This window comes from Sebastes fasciatus, chromosome 10 (genome assembly GCF_043250625.1).
Source record: "Sebastes fasciatus isolate fSebFas1 chromosome 10, fSebFas1.pri, whole genome shotgun sequence".
Classification (NCBI taxonomy): domain Eukaryota; kingdom Metazoa; phylum Chordata; class Actinopteri; order Perciformes; family Sebastidae; genus Sebastes; species Sebastes fasciatus.
In genome coordinates, this window is record NC_133804.1 from 32,011,551 (window position 1) to 32,034,595 (window position 23,045).

The 23,045-nt window shown below is 41.8% G+C and overlaps 1 protein-coding gene across 8 annotated transcripts in view; it reads left to right on the forward strand.

Annotated features, from left to right (window-relative positions):
* The window catches only part of drp2 (dystrophin related protein 2), a 213,592-nt gene that overhangs the window by 166,028 nt on the left and 24,519 nt on the right, over positions 1 to 23,045 (forward strand). For all 8 annotated transcript variants that reach the window (XR_012595446.1, XR_012595447.1, XM_074647511.1 and 5 more), the window contains 6 exons: positions 2,715 to 2,800; positions 6,472 to 6,629; positions 11,270 to 11,436; positions 14,179 to 14,290; positions 15,093 to 15,229; positions 16,995 to 17,060. Coding sequence is in view for 6 of the 8 variants with exons in the window: in XM_074647511.1 (XP_074503612.1) it covers positions 2,715 to 2,800; positions 6,472 to 6,629; positions 11,270 to 11,436; positions 14,179 to 14,290; positions 15,093 to 15,229; positions 16,995 to 17,060 (726 nt within the window). In the remaining 2 variants the exon portion in view is untranslated. The remainder of the gene's footprint in view (positions 1 to 2,714; positions 2,801 to 6,471; positions 6,630 to 11,269; positions 11,437 to 14,178; positions 14,291 to 15,092; positions 15,230 to 16,994; positions 17,061 to 23,045) is intronic.

Genomic DNA, 23,045 nt, shown 5'->3' on the forward strand with positions numbered 1-23,045 from the left:
AGTGTTTTTGTTCCTTTATATGCCGACATTGTGACCTTTCTGTCTATTCTCTTATTGTCTGATTTGATTCGCAATGAGCATACAGCTCTCCAGGGTGACTTTAAATACAAGAAATGTCTGTGTCATAGTACAGTGTGATTGTCCTGTATCATGTCTATAAATGCTGCAGAGCCGGGTTTAATGATTTAGCATTACACCAGGTCATTAGAGTTGATAGCAGTATCAAAAATAATGGAGCTTTAGGTAAATACACATCACATACACACACACAGAGACTGGCTATGTGTAATCTCATGCCACTATAAGGACAGTCTTGTCTGCAGATTGATGTAAGTAGTTCAATGGCTTGTTGTACAGACCTCTATAAAGAGCCACAGTGTGGCTAAAGCTCCAATAACAATGTCCAGGCAGAGGGCCAACCATCCCCTTCTGAGACACTGCAGAAACAAATCCTCTTTCACACCAACTTTCACCCCGTCTTTGCTCCTCATTGACTACTCCCCACAGAGAAAAACACTGAGCACAGACTGACGGAGAGATGCAGGAATAACTTCCTCGAGTGCCGTAAATTCGGTTGGTAGCTCTTAACTACTCGCTGCTAATGAGAGACAATCACCCTCTGCATAAATTTCAGTAATTGCTTTTTTGTTTTCCAATATATAGCGGCAGTGAATCTGAATGAGATGTGTGCTTGTGTGTGTCCGTATTTATTTGTTTGTTTGCATTACAGTATATTACAGCATGCATATCCAGAGGCATGTCACACTAGCAGGGCGTGCAGGAGTGACATGTCCCCTGGGGAGCAGCAGCACCCGGGTGCATATTGTAGATGACGTTTGACACACAGCAGAAATAAAGGTGCTGACAGCCAGTCACCCCCCATGAGCTCTCGAGCTCCTCTCGACTCCAGCTCTAAATCTAACAGTAATGCTCTCCTTATCATGTCTCATGTGACTCTAATGGCCTGGCCTGAGTAATGTTTCAGTGTCCTTTCTTTTACTTCAAAGCAACAGCCCAGACAAACCAGCTCTGGATATTTAATTCCCTTTTTTTATTTTTTATTAAATGTTATACTTCATTGATCTGATGTTCTCTGATGAATGTGATGTTCTTGATTTCTCACTTAACGATTCAAATGTTAATTCGATAAGCCTGTGGTTTTATGCCAGCGTTTGCTCCGCTCCGCAGTAAATTCTTCCAGGCTGTGTTTGGCACCGGAGCTGTGAAATCTCAGAAAACGAACAGTGACGGTGTATTAGTTTGTTTATTTAGAGCAGAAAAAAGGCTAATGAGACCTTTTAATTCTCAGGTCAGAGCACAACAGCGTCCGTCTCACCGGCTTCGCCATCGGCCAAAGATCAGTTATTCTGTTTGTTCAGCTGAGGACAGCACATCCCAAATATCCTGGACCTGTCAGTCATGACCTGGGACTTGACTCTGGACTTGTGAGTCTTAATTTGGGACTTGACTCTGGACTTGTGAGTCTTAATTTGGGACTTGACTCTGGACTTGTGAGTCTTAATTTGGGACTTGACTCAGGACTTGTGGGTCTTGACTTGGGACTTGATTCAGGATTTGTCAGTCCTGACTTGGGACTTGACTCGGGACTTGTCAGTGTTGACTTGGGACTCAATTCGGAACTTGTCAGACTTGACTTGGGATTTGATTTGGGACTTGCCAGTCTTGATTTGGGACTTGCCAGTCTTGATTTGGGACTTGACACTGGACTTGTCCGGCTTGACTCAGGACTTGTGAGTCTTAATTTGGCAATTGACTCAGGATATGTCAGTCTTGACTTGGGACTTGACTCAGGCTTGTCAGGCTTGACTTGGGACTTGACTCAGGATTTGTCAGGCTTGACTCGGGACTTGCCAGTCTTGATTTAGGACTTGACTCGGGACTTGTCAGTCTTGACTCTGAGATTTGACTCAGGACTTGTCAGTCTTGACTCTGAGACTTGACTCAGGATTTGTCAGTCTTGACTTGGGACTTGACTCAGGCTTGTCAGGCTTGACTTGGGACTTGACTCAGGACTTGTCAGTCTTGACTTGGGACTTGACTCAGGCTTGTCAGTCTTGACTTGGGACTTGACTCAGGCTTGTCAGGCTTGACTTGGGACTTGACTCAGGACTTGTCAGGCTTGACTCGGGACTTGCCAGTCTTGATTTGGGACTTGACTCGGGACTTGTCTGTCTTGACTCTGGACTTGTCAGTCTTGACTCGGGACTTGTCAGTCTTGACTCGGGACTTGAGTGCAAAGACTTGAGACTAACTTGTGACTTGTGAAACCCTGACTTGGTGCCACCTCTGGTATTCCTGCCTGTCTGTACAGTCAGTGACACTGTGAGCTGATTATTGCTCTTCTGGCCGTGAACCCAACACTGGATCGAGTGCGGTGCCTTTAGGTGCTCTGGATGTCCTCTGGATGTCCTCTGGATGTCCTCTGGATGTCCTCTAATACAATTTCACAGTGTGGCGGTGACCTGCGCTGTGCTGCTGCTTTGACCCATGTAATTCCTCCACACTTTGTCCCTCCCAGCGGGGCTCAGCCAATGTATGAATATATTACTGCAACACAAATACACCGTGATCGGAGTTCATTCACGGTTCAAAAGATTGTAGCTTTACAACTTTTCTTCTTCTCCCTCTCTCTCTCTCTCTCTCTCTCTCTCTCTCTCTCTCTCTCTCTCTTTCTTTCTTTCTCTCTCCACTAGTGCTCGTAACGGCAAAATACGAGTCCTCAGCTTCAAGATGGGATTGGTGAGCTTGTGCAACGCAGACGTCCAGGAGAAGTACAAATGTGAGTGTTGATGCTCGTTCATGTGCCTAATGCATCTCCTCGACTGCAAACAACAAGCCAAAACAAAACGGGCCCTGATTGCCAGTATTACATAAAGACATCCACTTAGTCTAATGGAGGAAATGAGTCTGCTTGCTTTAATGGAGAAAGCTTTCTTTACTTCTCCAGAGTACAACCGGGGGCCTTAAAAGGATTGCTTGCCAAAGACACCATTCACGCTCGCTCTCTTTCTATGGCTCCCATTTTTTTCTTCTCAAGTCAAACTAGCAAAGAGCTACTACCTTCCTCCTTTATTTGATTATATGAGATGTTCTGTTCTCTTGTAACCCCAGTGTACAAGTCATCATGTAAATATAGGTAAAAAAGGGGGAAAGTGAGCATTTGATCTGACGCTAGCTGGACCTGAAACAGCTTGTAGTTGATACAAGAGCAGAGACAACACTACTGCCGCGCTCGTGCCAGGATTATTCATGTCCTGGCACACCATCTGTGTGAGCTCTTAAAAACTGAGAGATGACAGATTTGCTTTCAGTTGAAAACGTCCCTGAGGTGAGTCAGCCCCTCTTTTTTCTAGGTTCAGGTAGAGACATGTGGTGGCCTTATAACAGTTTGTCATCTCGCCGACTGCTCCGAACTCCAGACGTTACCGGAATAATATTTGCAAATAAATCTGAAGCATTTGCATCAACCTGCTTTGAGATACAGACGGTGGGTGTTTATTCCATCATCACCAGTCTTTTGCTTGACTTTGTGCTACCAGACATTTTTGATATTAGAGGGGCTTTTTATTTAACATTTGCCTCCACACAAGCACACTTTACAGACATCAATATGGGCTGCTTTCACACAATTTGACACTACTTACTGCTCCGTCGCCGGCTTCTGCCTCTAAATTTTCTCATCAGACAAACATGGCAGCTATTTGGAAAAGTTGTTCAGTCCTCCAAAATTATCCACCAAAAAATATGTTTCTGAATATATTTGAGGGAAGAAATAGTCCAAACTGTTGCAGACTGTGACTTCATTTTATATTTGCAGTGCTTAGTTTTAAGGTAAAGGTTGGTTATCTTAAGAAACTTATCAAGAGAACACTACTGGAATATCTCAACATCTATTGGATGGATTGCCATGATTTCATTTTTCCAATGCGTTGGTTTACGACCAAAATACCTGCAAAACTGATGTCTTTCTCGTCGTGTGTAGCTACTTGTGTTTAGTGCTAATTAGCAAATGCTAGCATGCAAACCATAGACTGTATAAAGATAGACGACGCGTCTCAAAATAGCCAAAATATCCTGGAAACTGGGGCTGCCATCTTGAGATTTTGACATCATTTGGAGCAAGAGAAGTGATCGGGGGGTTGGAGCTGTGGTATCGAGGTCCCGCCCACACTACCACCATAAGCCAATCACGAGCCAATCACGGCCGTAGCTTGCTAGCGTGAGCCACCTAGCTGCTACGTTAGCTCTTTGGCTACAGTTATGATCGAACTGAGACATGTTCTACAGTATTACACAGACTTGTGACAGTTATGGAAAGTTAAAGTTACATCTCCTTTCTCATACAATTCAGAGCCTCTGGCTTCGTGACTACTTCACTCAGAGCAGCTGTCAATCATGACGTCTCATCTCCCTTTTTATAGCATCAAATAATTAATTAAAACCAAACTTATCAGAAGAATGAACACTTGAACACAAGTCAGCGTGATAAGAACTACCTAAAATGACAGAAACCATCTTTGGAAAAAAATTATTTGACGTGTAATTTGATTTTTAGTTTGACCCATGTCCCATCCACTAACATGGAGGGGGAGGGATTTATGACCAATACTGCAACCAGCCACCGGGGGGGGGGGGGCGATCACAGTGTTTTGGCTTCACTTTAAGGGATTTGTCATGTCGTCCATTTTTATATACAGTCTATGATGCAAACACGTTAAACTAAGTTTCTGACCATGGCAAACGTGATACCTGGTAAACAAAAGCATGTTAGCATGCTGACGTTAGCATTTAGCCAAGTACAGCCTCATATAGAGCTGCTAGCGTGCCTTTAAACATGTGGCTGTGATTAATTTATTTAAAGGTACAGTGTGTTTTATTTGGCGACATCTAGCGGTGCGGTTGCAGATTGCAACCAACTGAGTACCCCTCCGCTCACTCCTCCCTTTCCAAGACTGCAGTTACGTGAGCTGCCGAGTGCAAAACCGTGGTAACGCCGTTCACCTCGCTCAGAGGCCATCCTTACCATAATAATAACACTACTTTAGGAGCAACGGAAGTCAGACGGCGGCTGGCGGTACCACGGTTTTGCACTCTGCGGCTCATGTTAACGCAGTTACACAAGCGTGTCGGAGGACTACGCTAGAGCCGGTGTTTGGTTTGTCTGTTTTGGGCTACTGTGGAAACATGGCGGACTCCATGAAGAGGACCCGCTCCCTGTGTAGATATGAACGGCTCATTCTAAGCTAATGAAAACACAATGATTCTTAGTTTCAGGTGATTATACACTAATGAAAACATAGTTCCAAATATTATATTCCATTTATGCAAATATATCCCCCGAAAAGTTACACACTGTTCCTTTAAGGTGGTCATCTCAGGTGAGATAACTATCACTAATGCTCCAATAAAGCCGTGTTTGCCTGGTAGGTGATGTAGACTTTACTAAAGGCTTTAGATGTAAAACTGTGGGTGTGCAACCCCAATCTAGTAAAGAGGTAGTTTCATGCTAACTAGTAATTACTGAAAACTTCACAAACAAACTTAATAATGGATGTTCAGATAGTTTATGCAGGAAACTCCAGGAATACCTTTATCTCACTGCAGCGTTTGCATCATTGCAGGCTGCGTGTGTCGGATGTGATAGGCCTATATACCCCGGTAGTGTCTCCATAAAACGTGTCCAAAAAAACCCATCTCTACCAGACAAGCTCAATGTGAACATTTAAAATGTCAAACACGCCTCAGCTCTGGTTATAAGAACTATAAATAGGAAGCTGTTTAACATGCAGGTGTTAAAGCCAAGTGTTGTCCCTGCAGGGTTGAATAAGTACACAGAGAGAGGGATACATGGGATGCTGCTTATGCTTGGCATTGTGCAGCAGCCTCACACGCCTGTCAGCATTCATCTCTTCAGTGACAGACAGAGTCCCAGCTCGCTTGGTAAAGGCCTCATTCAAAACCTGACAAGACTCCTCTTATGCAGCTCTTTCATCTCCATGCAGACCAGCCAGGCCATTAATACTGATTCTGTCTATATGTCACTGAAGTGAGTTTTATTCCACATAACTAGGTTTAATAAAACCCTGTTGCCAGGGACTGGAGGCTCATTGTTAAAAAAATAGATGAAAAACAGATGTGTCGCTTTTTATATTCATGCTAAAGTTAAGCCATTATTTTTGCAGACAAAGTGCCACATATTTTAAATTGTGGGCTGCCTGCCTTTGTAATTAAAAACCTAATTTACATTTTGAAAAGCTGAGAACATTAATAAAAAAGCAATAAATGCTGTAAATCAGCAGATGTAGACGTGTGGGAGAAATGTATGCAGATGTGATGATAATACAAATGTTTTTCATGCATACAAATGCAGCGCACCATTAATGCGGTATAATCAGATTAGTTGAGTTATAATTGATTCATCGCTTTGTGTATTTTTTCTGGTGGTTGCAGATTTATTCCGTCAGGTGTCCGGTCCTGGAGGTTTGACGGACCAGCGTCACCTCAGCCTGCTGCTCCATGAAGCCATCCAGATCCCCCGCCAGTTGGGTGAAGTCGCCGCTTTCGGGGGCAGCAACGTGGAGCCCAGCGTCCGCAGCTGCTTCCGCGTGGTGAGGAGACAGGAGGAGTTACCGTTGTGCATGTCACGCCTAAACACATTCAGATACACATAGTTTGGACAATAAGAGCAGATAGAACCATCAGTCTGGAATGTGTGAGTTCACCTTACCCCATTTGATCAGATAAACACTGTTGTGGCGTTGATATCGTCTTATTTCAGTCACAGGATTCAACTACTGATGGAGTTTAGTGGCCCAATGTTCAGAGGTGGCACCAAGTTATTGTTTTGCAAACCACAAATAAGTCGTAAGGCTCTTCACAAAATGTAATGCCATTTTAGCATCAGAGTAACTGACATCAAATCAGTTAAGTTATGTTATTTCATCATAGTTTTCCCCTGCAACTTCATTGGATGCTGTCGGATTGGATTAAACATAGTGGATCTGGGGAATTTAAGCTGAAGTAGGCGAGATTTGTGCAAATAAATTATGATTAAAAAAAGTTATCTTTATAAAACGGTCGCTATATCGTGACAGTAGTACATGAAACAGGTGACTTGAAAAAAATCATGTTCCTCTGTGTCCTCCGGTGCTCCTAACGGCATCTGCAAGATTTCACAGACCGGAGGAAAACAAGCAGTAAGAGCTGATCTGAGGTCTGCTGTCCAGCTGCCGTCTATGAGAGCCGGCTGTCAATCACTCACGAACTCCGACCAAACGGTCAAACTAGGCAGCGCTGATCAAATATGAATCAATATTCTTTTACGTTAATGCCTATTTCTCTCCTCAAATATTTCAGAATCATCTTGTAGTGCACGGTTTAGCTGTAAAATGAGAAAGTTCTGGTCACATGACCGGAGCACAGCCAATAGGAACGCTCTCTCAATGAAATGACCTGTGATTGGTCAAAGTCTCCCGTCACAGACTAGATTTTCTAAAGCCTGTAAACAGAGCCATGAGGAGGAGCAGAAGTCTAGTTATCTCTCAGAACACTTGAATTACAATATGCTGAAAGGTTATTATGGAATTGTTGCCCAGTGATGCCACAAATATATACTGCCTACTGCAGCTTTAAGTGTAAGATAATCAAATGCAAGTCCCAATAATATTCACCAAAACTAAAGAGTCCAGAGTTCCACAAAAAAACACTTTTCTGGGATTCAGCAATAAACAACGAAAGATAAAAAGTTCTGTTTGTTCAGTTCAGTTTTTCCCCAACGAGTGAATCCTCTTCCCAAACCAATAAAGGATCTTTGCTCAGTTTGTTCAATTCGGTTGAGTTATTTCCCCCAACGAGTAAATCCTCCTCCCAAACAAATCAATAAAGGATCTCTCAAAAAGTAAATAAACCCAACAACATCTCTGACGCTGTCGGAGTTACCTCCTGTACCGGGCAGTTGATCATCTTTGTGCACACACTTTTTAAATAACAGACTTTTTAATCTTTGGCCTTGAGGGAACATAAGTATTATTGTCAAGTCAAGTCTAAAATCGTCAAATTTGTGACTCGAGTCTGACTCGAATCCAAGTCATGTGACTCGAGTCTACGTCTCTGCCAATCTCCCGTTAGTCCAGTATATTCACACAAGCTGGTGAGAGAGACTGACCACCACTCGGGGAGTGTTTTAAGACTTGATGGTGCTAGTTTCAGTACTTTAATCAACGGCTTGATTGCCCCAACAAGAAAGTCGACCTTCAAATCCCCTCTCATTCATGCTGTTACAGTATCCTGATGTATCTCAAACCCGCTAATCTATTAATTACTGTGTCAGAAAATGAAGAGTGACCTCCAGATAATCAGAACAGAGCTTGAGTCTGTGCCAAGACAGAATTACAAATACTGTACAGAAACAGAATTTTTTAAATGCAGAGTCCTTAAAAAATGAATGACAATATCAAACATTTGCCTTTGGATGACTTCCATCGAAAGCCAAGTATGAAAAAATTATGATGTCAGCGATGTGAAGCCTATTGTGTTTCACTAACATCAGCAGAGGAAATGGAGAAGTTATAATTATTTTACCGAAAGAAGCCCCGACGGCCCCACACAGTGATGCCTCACAAACATTACATCACATTAATATTGCATCGCATTGCTTTTAATGCACATAAAAATACAGCCGGTCGGTTGGTAGATAATGCATGATGTCTGTAGCCATAGAATATGATCTACGACTGGAATATTGATATGATGAAGCGAGATCACAGAGTTCATGGCGAACGGAGCAACAGCTAATGAGGAGACATGTTCAAAGCATGAATTAATTTGTCTTTCTCTCCTTGGCTTTGTTCTGAATACCGTCTGAAGTTGTACGTTTGGCGCAGGTTGCAGGAACTTCACCTTGTGACATTCAAATTGGAAGACCAGATAATTAAAGGGGTTGTGAGGAGCAGGCCGCAGCTTTTTTTAGAAGTTGGCCTCTGCAAAGCCTTTTTAATTCCTTCATTTTTGAGGCGGATCCTAATTATACTCACTGTATTCTGGTCCATGCTTGCTGTATCAGCTTCAGCTGATTAAAATCAATTCCTTTCTCCATGTCAGGGAGTTTAGTTGCAGATGAAATATCCATGTAATGCAAACTGGGGGTTGACCTGTGAGCTCGTTTATCACTCGGCTTGCAAATGAGTGAGAGTCAGTTCATGGAGATGTTGCTACCACCTCTCATAGACGTTGACTTTTAGACTCTGCCTTACGGCTGCTATCGATTATTTTACTAATCGAGCATTCTAGCGATTATTCCATCAATCAATCAAGTATCGGATAAGAAATATGTTTGCTTTATTATGAAAGGGCAATAGTAAATATACAAAAGAGAAAATAAGAATAAGGTATTTTAAAATGAACAACTAATTGGTTTCCTTTTTCAAAACATCGATCCATTTAAGTGCTTTATTACATTCTGGGTTGTATTTATTATTTTTATTTTTTTTCCTAACTTTACTTATTATGTTTCCAGACAAATCACATATAACAGAGTTTCAAATTAGGCTTCAAGTAATTACAAAACAGAAGATCAAAGAAAGAGAAAAAATAAAACACCAGTATGAGAAAGTAAACAAAACAAGACTTTAAAAAAAAAATATAAAAACAATTAAATATATTAATATTAAATATAAAAAAACAAAAATAATTTGTGTGCATGGCAGCTGTAAAAGTAAACATCTAAGTACACATACACGTGTACATATGAGGAGTATGCAACAATAAAACACTAAAGGAATCCTTTCAATCAACGAGGTAGAGATATTGAAAAGAGTTTGTCAGCGTATGCAAAAAAAAAATGGTTCCAATGTCTTTTTAAAACCAGCGGACGATCCTCTCAGTGTACACCTAATTCTTTTTCCATATTAACAAAGTAGAAGATTACTCTAATCCAGTAATGAGTAGTGGGTAGGTGGAGTGGGAGGGATTTCCACTTGAACATTTGACCACTCTGAGTTTTAAATAAAAATTATTTCAAATGACGTTCCATTGACTGTAAAAATAAGTGCGTTGGTCTCTCTCACTCTCTCCCCCTCTCCCTTTCTCCGTCTTCCTCTCTCTCGGGTGCATGCCGTCCAGCGGCAATACGCAATTACAACTTTCCAAACCAATAGTTGTTTTGGGATTACTTGTGACAGCCCTCGTGTCCACCTTCAGTTGCACTCGCAAAATCAATCCGCACACCGTTGTTAGCGCCACCGCAAACGTGCGCCCCGGTGTTGGTGTGGACGGGGGGTTAAACTGAGCTTCAGTGCAAAGAATTTACATTTTTAGTAATCGAGTTACTCAGGGAATCGTTTCAGCTCTTCTCTGCTGGCAGAGCAGCAGATGGATTGAGTTTGGGACTAAGAATATGCAACAGTTTTACTGAAAAATCTGTATTTATGTGCACGTGTTTTACGTCGATTCTCGATTCACAAACATGCAGTTTAGTGGATATATGGTGCAGAAAGCACAGAGCTTTGATGGTTAACTGAGTGTTTATCACCTCTACTTTACCGGTGATGTTTAAAGCATCCCATCTGCTCTGCGTGCTGCTCTGAGCTGCCGTGCCGTGGCGTGCTCAGCATAGTCAGCGCCAGCTCCAGGTGTTCTGTATGCGGGGAGCCGCTACAGTGTTTGACCTCCCACGTGGAGCTCCTTCATCCCCCCGGGAGACTCTGTACCTCTGTACACCTCGCAGTGTCTGTGTGATCAGTGCACACACACACACGCACACACACACACATTTATTATGCTACTCTGCTTGAGCGGTGGAGGAAGCCCCGGGGAAATCAACCTCTTAATGCATCTCTGATGCAGACTTAATGAGAATTTAGCACATCACGGATTTTCAGCGCTTGGCGAGTCATTCTTTTATTAGGCTGACTTCCTTTTTATCCCACTTTCTGGAAATCTCAACAAGGATGGGCTGCATGCAGACACACACATACAGCATACACACAGGAGTTATGTCTGTTGTGTTTTAGCTTTATAACTGTATAAGTAGTTGCATTAAAGCAAAATATATGCCATAGTGTAGTACATCTTCTTTCTCCTTTCTCCTCTTATCTTTTGTATTCTCTTTGATTCCCTGCAGCTCACTGCTGGACCACCTTCTCCTCTCATTACTGTGTGTACCTGCCCTGCTGTTGCTCTATATTTGGATTGTTTACAATCTCCTGCACTTCTTTCTTTCCTCCCTCCCTCCCGCCTTCCTTTTTTCCAGGCCCCAGGGAAACCTGCCATCGAGGTGTCTCACTTCCTGGAGTGGATGAGCCTGGAGCCCCAGTCGATGGTCTGGCTGCCGGTCCTCCACCGCGTGGCTGCTGCAGAGTCCACCAAGCACCAGGCCAAATGCTACGTCTGCAAACAGTGTCCCATCAAGGGCTTCAGGTAGGCATGACATCAAGATTTATTCACAGTGGGCTGTTGCAACATCACAGAAAACAAGACTCGGTCTAAACTAGGGATGCTCATTTTGAACAATTTTCTTAACCAATAAACGCCTATCGTTAACCAATTATTAACCGTTAACCGACAAGATTTGTGCCTCACATGCAGCGGTTTACCAGCTGCAGGAGCACAACAGATATTGGTTGACGGGAGTCTCCAGTTCACCGTCCGGGAGCGTTAACTAACAGCTATGATGCTGCGTGTAGTGTCGCGGACATGCAGCCACTTTCCCAGTAAAAGTCTCCACCACACATTTAGTTTAGTTTAGCAGGTTGTCAGCTGTGTGTCTGCCCGGCGTAACTTTAGCGAGTTTCCAACAAACAGTGTGTGTGTTTGTGCTACGTTAGCAGCTCTAGCATTGCCGGAGGCTTCGTGCTCGCCGCCGCACACTATGTCTGCGTAACTTTAGCGAGTTTCCAACAGACTGTGTGTTTGTTGGCGTTGAGTGTGAGGTTGTTGGTGGCGTTCTAGCTGTGAACGTAGGTGTAGCAGTGTGTACAGTTTATTTGTCGGTGAATAAATGCTACGAAACTACAACTCCTCCATCCGAACTTCCTGTATCCTGCAACTCCGGCTCCGCCTCTTAAGGTGGCCAGCTTTTCTCCTTAAAGAGAGGAGCCCCTCCTCTGAGCCGCTCAGCTTTTGAGTTAAATATTAACATTTCTTTTAACCATTTTAACCGATAGCGTTATCGGTTAAAATGCTTAATGTCGGTTAACGGTTAAACGGTTAATTATTAACATCCCTATACAACCCAAGAATACATGTTTGGTACGATGAAATTGCCATTATGAGGGTGTGTAAAATAAAGGTCTACTTCCTGCGAAGGTTAATACGTTAAAGAACTGTGTGGTTTAGTAGTTGTGTATGTAATACGAATGCAAGAAAAAGTCTTAAAAATATGTAGTTTGCATTACAACGGAAAGAATATTACTTGTGGGAGCATTATGACAGTCAAAAGTAGAAGCAAAGACATTAATTTTAGTAGTGGCAGCTGGTGTTTTAATTATATATAAGAGTCGCTGCTCACTAGATGAAGGCTCGTTGGAGATGTTGGAACTAAGATACGATGTATGATGATTATAAGAGCAGCAGCAGCCGCGCACTCCAATCTGTGCAATAATATGAATTTATTGAGGCAGGCTTCAAGCGTTGTTGCTTGAAAGTCCCTGACAAAAAACGTTGCTCAAAAATTGATATGGTACAGACAGATTGCAGGGTGCAGATGTTGTTCCTGTTATTATGCAATATTCCTCATTTTTATAATATCTGGCACAGAAATGTGTCTACTGTAGAGATATTGGTTTATACATCGATCAGCTGAAAGTTATCACAATACATCATTTATTATTTAAGATTGTTCAGTCAATGTCAGACAGTCTTATACAGTTTAAAACGTTACACAGACTCTATTATTGCAGGGAAAAGTTACACAGCTTTTTTTACTGATGTTTTGTAATCGATGTAGGTCTATGATCTTTAACACGTACCTTCTGGTCATGCAGTAAATTTTACACATACTGGAAAAGCATTTTTTACTGTTTCTCGGAGGCGTTGGGAGCCCGAGTCGCTCGTAGCCATCCTTGGAGCGACAAGCTCCTTATCTTTTGCCAACAAGTATGAAAACATGTGAGTGTGGAAAATGGACTCTGTTCCAGCGTATGATTTGTGGTTGAGAGGGAATTACATCTGGAGAGATTTTATAATGAAGATGGAGGAGGTGTGTTCGATAAGTTTTAATAGTTTAGTTTACATTTTTTCAGGGTGAGGACTAGTGTGTCTAATGTAAAGCACCTTGCTGTGTATATTCCTTATTTTACTATGTACTGTATATAGATCAGGGTTCAGCAACCTGCGGCTCTTCAGCTCCTCTCCAGTGGCTCCCTGTGGATTTTTAAAAATGGAAATGAATAACTGTTTTTTGTTTACATACGACGGAGTATTAGGGCCACATTGACGTAAACAAATTAATCTGAGATTTAGAGAATAAAGTCGTAATATTATGATAAAAAAGTTATACTACTATAGAGTAGTAATTTTATGTGTTATTTTCTTTTTTTCTCGTTAAGTTATGACTTTATTCTCGTAATATTACGACTTTTTTCTCGCAAAGTTATGACTTTATTCTGTAAATCTCAGATGTTTTTCCCCTCAATCTGGCCCTAATACTCCGTAGTACATTGTCTCTTTGGCCCTCACTGCATTAGACTTATATACTATATACTTAGACTATAAACTGTGTTACCTTCATCACAATGCTCAAATGTTTTGCGGCTCCAGACAGATTTATTTATTATTGTTTTTTTGCCTAAAATGTCTCTTTTGATAGTAAAGGTTGCTGACCCCTGGTATATACACTTGTACTTTTTAAAGAAAGTCTGCTTTGTATTTAATTTAATTCTGACTGTGGTTATTGTTATTACCTTGGGTGTGCTGTGTTTTGTTTTTGTTGTTTGTTTTTCTGCTATATATATTATTTAAGATACAGAGACATGAGATCTTAGCAGGTGACTGTATTGTAGTACATCCCTGTCTGGAGCAGAAGGATGTGTGAAAAAGGCATATAAGTTCAGCACATAGACATGCATTCTGCACACACACACACACACACACACACACCGCTATACTCAGCCTTCGTTCTCTTGCATCTGTTCAGCCTCTCTCTTATATTGATCTTGACAGGTATCGCAGTCTGAAGCAGTTCAATGTGGACATCTGCCAGACATGTTTTCTAACCGGCCGCACTACCAAGGGAAAGAAGCTGCACTACCCCATCATGGAGTACTACACACCAGTAAGACAAACATTATCTAGTGCTTTAACGGAATACAAATTCAAGGCTCCGGGGACGAATAAAAACTCAGCTGTGCTCCAAGAAGATACTCCTATCTCCTCGTTCCTGCTGCCAGACCTAGATTAGCCCCCCTCCTCTCCACTGTAAGATCTCTAAGTGTATATACCGTTAGCTACGCTTACACTGCCTCGTCCAGATCCATAGTATGCAGAGATTGAGTGCCACTCAACAGAAATATCCTTTTTGGCTCACGTAGTGCACACATAAAGTGCTATTTGGAGCACACATTGTGCACTAAACCCCAATAAAACCAGAGTCTTAAGCTATTGCACGCGCGGTCTGCGAAGTGGAGTTAATTTCCAGAGGAGTAGCTGGAGCTGGAGTGGACTGAGATGCTGCCAGATTTAATCTCTAATCAATTCTGAGCTGTAAAAATGTGGCAAAAGGCCATCTGTACAATGATTTCTTTTTTTTTTCACTGGACAATATTTTATATTAGCTAGCTAAGGTTTTTCACAACAGTGAGGCAGACAGGCATAGATTTCTACTATGATAGAGAGAGAGAGAGAGAGAGAGAGAGCAGGAAACAAGAGAGCCAGAGGGAGAAAATGAAAGAAAGGAAGCAGCAGAAACTGAATGAGAAAGCAGACGGAGGAATGAGTTAGTCATCTAAAAACAATTTCAGATGAGGTAATTTTGGAGAAATCAACATTTTCAAGAGTTCTTAAGCGTCGTAATTAGTCTCCAACCTTTCCACCTCTCACCCCTCCTCAACCCCCCACCTCCTAAATCACAACCTCAGACGACCTCGGGGGAGAAGATGAGGGACTTTGCCAAGACTCTGAAGAACAAGTTCAGATCGAAGCAGTACTTCACCAAGCACCCGCAGAGAGGTTACCTGCCGGTGCAATCGGTGCTGGAAGCCGAGAGCTCGGAGACGTGAGTCCCACACAAATAAACAAACACAACGCACAGACACATCTCTCTGCTGCTGCTGCTTCTCCATCATCTATCTCTCACTTTGACCCATTCAGACTCCCCGCTGTCGTAGGCTAATTATCGCGCTCTGACAAATTTTTTCGGGGCTCTCTTCCTCGCTGAGATGGGTTAAAGGGACGGCTTCTGTGTTCTGAATTAATATAATGTTATTCCTGTGATCTCAGCTCAGACGCTCTGTTCACATGAGCGAGTCTCACCCGAAGGGAAAAAACAAGAGCGATGAGACTAAAATTCATGAGATCATCAAGAAGCACAGCTCAGGGCTACGGCAGTACCCAGGAAGATTTAGCATGATTATGGGCCCCTTGTTTGTTGCTGATTGTGTCACTGCTCGGGTCACCTTTTATAACCTCAAACATTACATGAGTTGGAGATGAGACTCCGTGGTGGAAGCCACACAGACACATCAAAAGTAAAAGCACTCATTATGCAGAATGATCCCTCATATTGTTATATTAATATATTTTATTATACTTATTATACTCGCTGCTTATTATAATATTGTTTAGTATTATAACTGATGCATTGATATAAAAGCATCATTTTGATGTCGTAGCTAGTTGAAATGGAGCTACTTTAACGTTTTTTTATACACCTTGTGGGGTAGTTAACGACGATGGTTTCCCTTCTGGGGACCCCTCAAAGGAGTTTTAAGATAAATCTGAGAGTCTGCGATGTTTTCAACGAGATGGGGAAGAAGAAACAACATTTCTGCAACACAAAATGTTTCTCAAATCTTTGCTTTCTCCTGAAATATTGGATAGTTTTACCTCTACATGACAGAAAACTCTTAAAATGGAACTATCTAAGAAGAGAACATCACTCTTTTGGTTGAACTACACATAGAATAAGGCGGAAGGGATCTCCTGAAACTCAAACCAGTGCCTCGACTGAGGCGTGATCTGCAGGGAGAAGATCTGGGAGCACACGTTTATAGTAAAAGCATTCTAATGAGCTGCAGGGCCTAACGTTGCGACACAAAGCACGTCTGCAAGATTTCACAGACCGGAGGAAAATGAGCACTAAGAGCTGATCCGAGGTCTGCTGTCCAGCTGCTGTCTATGAGAGCCGGCTGTCAATCACTCGCGAACTCCGACCAAACGGTCAAACTAGGCAGCGCTGATCAAATATGAATCAATATTCTGTTACGTTAATGTCTATTTCTATCCTCAGATGTTTTCAGAATCATCTTGTAGTGCACGGTTTAGCTGGAAAATGAGAAAGTTTGTGACGCCGCAGCCATTGTAAAATGTGGTGAAGGAACGCCAAGTTCAAGTCACATGACCGGAGCACAGCCAATAGGAACGCTCTCTCAATGAAATGACCTGTGATTGGTCAAAGTCTTCCGTCATGGGCTAGATGTTTCTAAAGCCTGAAAACAGAGCCATGAGGAGGAACAGAAGTCTAGTTATCTCTCAGAACACTTGAATTACAATATGCTGAAAGGTTATTATGGAATTTTTGCCCAATGATGCCAAAAATATATACTGCCTACTGCAGCTTTAAGTGCAGCACTTGCATGAATTATTTTCCTCCGCTGTGAAACAAGTCGTTTCTCTTTGCTGCAACGAGGTTCACAAATATAACTTTTTTTTTCTGGATTATAGCAATATGTGTGAGGTGTTTTTTTTCAACTATAACACTTGGAGTGAGAGTGTTAGAAATGCTTTGTTGAGGTATTAACGTTGGCTTGTGTTGTTCCCAGGCCGTGCTCCTCGCCGAAGCTGCCCCACGCAGACACACACAGCAGGATTGAACATTACGCCAGCAGGTACGTGGCCGGCCGCGCTGTGCTATACATCAAATCACTGCCACAAAGTATCTCACTCTGCTCTCTCCAAATCAACCTTTCTTCTTCTTCTTCTTCTTTATATCCACTCCACCCCAGCATCCACCTCTTCTTCTTCCTCCCCCTGCCTTCTCGGCCTCCCTCACCCCCTTTAGTCTTTGCCACACACTGATTGAAGTATCGATTTGGCTGCGTTGTGCTCGGTGTGCTCTCCAGCCAGGCTGTAGCCTCCTCCTGCCCGGCAGTTTCATTCCCTCTTACTCTCTACACGAACACATGCTGGCTGGCACACACAAGCAGAGTGTGTGGTTGTGTGTGTGTATGTGTGTGTGTGGAGGTCAGAGGGATTCAACGGGCCTAGCGGCTCGTCACTTGCGAGGGCAGCGAGCCCATTGGTCACCTGGGAGCTGTTGGTGTGGATTAGTGTCTGTCTGACAGGTTATAAACAGGGGCACAGCACTGGACTCTCCCACAGTGACGCAGACACACACACACACACACTGAGCCTGCAGTGTGTGTGTGGTACTGTGTGTGTGTGTGTGAGTGTGCCATTGTGTATTACTTCCCTGAGGCTTTTACACACAACTGCTTTAGACTTTGCCAACCAGAGGGAACACACAGCAACAAGAGAGCAGACACAATCGTCCTCTTTACCCCTCTTATCGCTCCCCTTTTTCTCCCTTTTCCTCCTCCTGTTCTCTTTTTATTCCTTTTTTTAGTCTCATCTTTGATCCCACTCTTCTATTGTCTCTCATGCTCTCTCTCTCCTCTATCCCTTTCTCTTCTTCTCCATTCTTTAATATATTTCCTGTTAAATCCTTTTACATTTACTCGTTTGTTTCCTGATTACAGAACAGTTTAGTTCAAACAACTTTTGAGTCACTCAGAAAAATGTTCACCAGCATAAAACTGTCGCTGCCAACAGCCTTCAAAATGAACAAAAAAGGAACAGAAATGGAAACGTGGTGTATTTTAGTAAGAATGAGACACGTTGCCTTCCTTTTTAACCTGCTGAGAAAAACACCAGAAAAACTCCTGCAGCTAAATATAGTTTTTTTTTAGAAGTGTCCACTGTATCTCTACAGTCTCTTAGCAACTTTACACAGCAAGCCTCTCATCTTTTTGCATGTCAGGAAGCCATCTTTGTTTCCAAACCAGCTGTGCTCTGCATAAGAATGAATCAGTAATGCTGCGTTCACATGGAATCAGGCCGACGGCAAACCGGATATAGTTTTAGTGGGCGAGAGCAAGACGGTGGAATTAGGTGAAGAAAAATGAAGCTAGAGTAAATATGACTCATCTATTGTGAGGAATGTGTGCTTTGTTTTATGTTTGTGACCATATTCTTAATTTAATTTATCTTATTTATCTCATTTATCTTATTTATCTTATTTATTTATTTATTTATCCATATATTTATTTATTTTTATTTTATTGATTTACTTCATGATATTTTCATTGTAAATATAAGTCCTTTTTAACTTCATGTTTAGCTATTTACTTTCAAGTGTTTTTTTTTATTATTTGTATACACTGCCATATGTTCAATTTGGTGGAAAGTTCTGTGTTGTATGTGTTAAATATATAAAATCAATAAATATACGTTTTTAAAAAAAAGAAGAAAAATGTAGGTGAGGCCTTCAGAGAATACCGGCAATGTGCCGTCCAATATTAAAACATTTTAACTTTTTGCCGTACACTTAAGTAATTTACAACCGTATGTAGCGTAGCTCCCTCACACTGGAGAAATTTCTTTTACGTTTCCACTATAATATTAAGAGAAAGCTGCATTTAATAACTACATGCATTACGAGAATAATTGCATTAAATAGTAGACATTAAATCATTTTATTTAATATATTTCATTACATCACCATAGCAACATATCATCACGAGTGTTTCGTTTTGCCGTCCTGCGTCTGTCGGACTGTTATTTTTCCCTGTGCCTTCCATAAGTTGTTGTCCGTCTGCCTGATTCCACGTGAATGCAGCATGAGAGTCTTTATTTTAAAACACTCCCTATTGATCTTTTATAAGCACTATATAATCAATTAATAAATGGTTTAAAACACATTGTAGTTTTAAGCAGATATAAGGACGGTTAAAGTGTATTTACGACTCGCTGCTCATATGAAGCATCTGTTACTGGTGTAGAAACACATAATGAATGCTTGATAATATAACATTGTTATATATGATATATGTCTTCTTAGCACATTTATAAACCGTTTTAAAGTATAAGGATGGAGATATTCTATATGTTTTTGTTGTTTTGTCTGCGAGAGACCAATCTGTCTGTGGCTGTCGGCCTCCAGTCCATTCTTTACCACTAAATCTTTAAAAACGGGTCGTGAATCCACACTTTCATTATTTCCGGGGCATATAACAGCCGGCGCTGTCGCTTTTAGCAAAATGTTACTCAAACAGAAGGAAATAGTGATTTTGTTTTCAGCCACCGATCTGGTGCGCCAGCGAGTATTTTTGGCAGCTGGATTGTGTTTGTTGGATTAACTCGAAAAGATGAATACACATGTCAGGATCATTGGTGTGTTTTTTATACTTGTGGACAACAATGGAGCTCTGTAGCACACAGATGCATGTAGAAGCTGGATCAGGCTTTGCTGGACAACACTTATTATTTGTTGACGGTAAAGAAAATATAGAATATCACCAGACTTATTATTTAAACCTGCTTGTGTTCACACGTCTACTTATATATCTTTACACATGATTGCAGCTCGGTTGAACTGTGTTATGAAGCATTCATTGACACCAGTTATGGATGTTTCAGAGGAGGAGTTACAGATGCATTCACAAAACTTTGCTCACAGCTATTTACTCAATAGAGGGGGGTAAAATAAAGTGGCACCATTGAGCTGCATATTGCTACAATAATTATCATTTGTATATTTATTACATGAATACAAAGTAATGAAACAGAGAGCTTCACTATTTACTGGCTTGCTGCCACTTCTTCTGCCTTTTCCTTCACCAAAGGGTGAGACGTTGCTGTTTTTGGCCGGCTCTGTGACACTGAGACACTGACACACATGCAGATGAATGGTGCACCTTTGCCGGAGCTCCTCGCTTGCTCGCTCACCCGGTGAGCGGCATGGAGGGAGGCTGGTGCCGTCCGTTCGTCTGCATGCGGCCACCGGTGCCGCAGAGCCAATTGAGGATGTGCAGAGTTTCACTTTGGGGGCATTACATGACCAAGCATTATATCAATCCACTTGACGAGGGCGGCTTCAACCACAGGTGCTTTCCCCCCCGTGTGTGCATTCGTTTATCATTCAGAGAAAATGACTTTCCTTTTCCCATCATGATGTCAATGTGCACGCAGCATCAGCCTCAGGTATCCAGCTGGAAAACAGACGGTCCTTGACGTAAAGCATCAAGGGGAGTAATGTAAAAAAAAAAAAAAAAAAATTGTTAGTCTAACTTATTTTTAAAAATGTTTTTCCATATATTGTCCTGTTTGAAAAGACTCAAAATAAGCACTGTAAGGGGACAACTTGATTATTTAAACAACATTTATATAGAAATGATTCTGTCCCAAGCTTTTTGATCCATATAAGTCAGGGGTCAGCGACCTTTACTATCAAACAGAGCCATTTTAGGCAAAAAAAAAAGAAAAAAAATCTGTCTGGAGCCGCAAAACATTTGATCATTGTGATGAAGGTGACACAGTTTATAGTCTAAGTATATAGTATATAAGTCTAATGCAGTGAGGGCCAAAGAGACAATGTACGACGGAGTATTAGGGCCACATGGAGGGAAAAAACATCTGAGATTTACAGATTAAAGTCAAAATATTACGAGAAAAAAGGTCGTAATATTGCGAGAATAAAGTCATAACTAAAAAAGAAAATAACACGTAAATTACTACTTTATAATATTATGACTTTATTCTCGAAATCTCAGATTAATTTTTTTCCTCAATGTGGCCCTAATACTCCGTCGTACCGTCGTACCATAGACCTGCAACAATGATAAATAAAAATTAAAATGTAAACTAAAAAACAGTTATTCATTTCCATTTTTATAAATCCACAAGGAGCCACTAGAGAGGAGCTAAAGAGACGCAGGTCGCTGACCCCTGGTATAAGCAGTTGATCACTGTAACCGTGATCACTATAAGCGGTTTCCACTGTATAGATTCTTTACACAATAACACAAACATCTGTACAATTCAGTGTAATAGCCCTTTAATCATTTTGGGGGCAGTAGCCAGTAATCACAGTGTTAGTGGTCCAATTCCTGGTTCCAACATGTCAACACGGCTCTGGATGGTTCGGCCATTCTGCTGCCGTTAGTGTGTCAGTGAACGAGAGGCATAAATGCACTTTTATTCAAAATGCATTTACTGTGTATATTGTGCTGTGTTTTGATTATTATTTTGTCCCCCTTCTATATGTAGCTCATTGATAAGTATTACTTTGGTCCAACATGCCATAATTGACATTATATTGGCTAAAAATGAATGCATTTGCTCCGCTTGTTCCATCGTGATAAGGAGCGCCGTCGTAATAAGAGTAGACAGAGTAGCCTGTCTGTCTCTAATTTCTAATTTTGAATTCATTTCCCGTTTTAATCGTAACTCTCCGCTCACTTTGAACACTAATGAAAAGTCGAGGCGATATCAAAAACACTGGATGTCATTATTGGCAGGTCGGTGTCTGAAATTCTGTCATATTATTGGACAGGTGTGTGCAGGAGTCGGTGTGTCGGTGTGTCAAAGTGCCCTTCAGCCAATAACGGCGTGTTAATCCATGGTAATAACGTCGTCTCCAGTCATCTATGGGGAGATAAAGTATTTGATGTTCGCGGGTTAGGAAAGCCTGATTTGCCGGCATGTCAAACACTGAGACAGCCTCTGTCTCTTCCTCTCTGTATCTCCCCCTCCCCCCGTATCGATGCAGGAGTAGAGTTCATTCCTTTCATCATCAGCGCTGCTTCGACATCTCATAGAGGATGGATGAGAGGAAGATAATAAAAAACCTCTTAGAACTCTGTTAGGATTTCTTACCCTCGCTCTCTCTCTCCTCCGTTTCTCATTTCCTCTCACACTCATTTACATTCCTGCAGGAGGCTTAAACACACATGTATGCACAAGACACCTACACACACACGCACATACACACATTACTATTTACTATTACTCTCTGCCCTCTCTCATTTGCTGTTGTCCCTGACTGAGGCTCCAGGTTTGTGGAGGCTTTCTGATGAACAGTGTCGCGGGTTGAATTACGGGCGGTCAAGTTCACAGGGCCGGGCCTCCTGAAACGGGACGCGGATAAATCCTGAAATTCTCACTGTTATGGTGTCATCGGACTCGATGTCCCTGACAGACTCTACATCACTCACCCCTCCTCCTCTTCCCGTCCCTCACTCCTTCAGCTGACGACATTCTGCGAAACATGATGCAGCATTGAGCGCGTTGTGTATACCGGGATATGCTGCAGTGTAGCTTTAAGACTGCTTTCATGTAGCACATGTGTATGTATGTATGCATGTATGTATGTGGGCTACCACAAGGTTTCTTGCACATTTGCATCATTGGGCTGGTTCTCTGTGTTGGTTAATTACCTTACTTGAAGGAGAAACCCACCCTTTGATCGTATAACACTGTTACATATCATTAACATGATAATCAGAGGACTGCAGCAGTTTGTGATGGATTAACTTCGTGGTGTGCCCACTTTCACCCAACCTGCGTCTACTTTAGATCATATCTTCCTACAACAGAGAACGGGTGACCTTGTGCATTCAGGTTTAAGTTAAATGTACGTAGGTGGAGGATGCAAAGATGATAGTGATGGAGAGCAAAGGTTTTTCAGTCAAGAGCAAGCGAGAAAATAGTGTTAATACACGACTACTGAGGCGTGCTTTTGCAATGATTTAGTGGTAAGTGACACAAACGCAAAGAAAACACTAATAATAACTGTTGTAAACAGTGTTTTACTG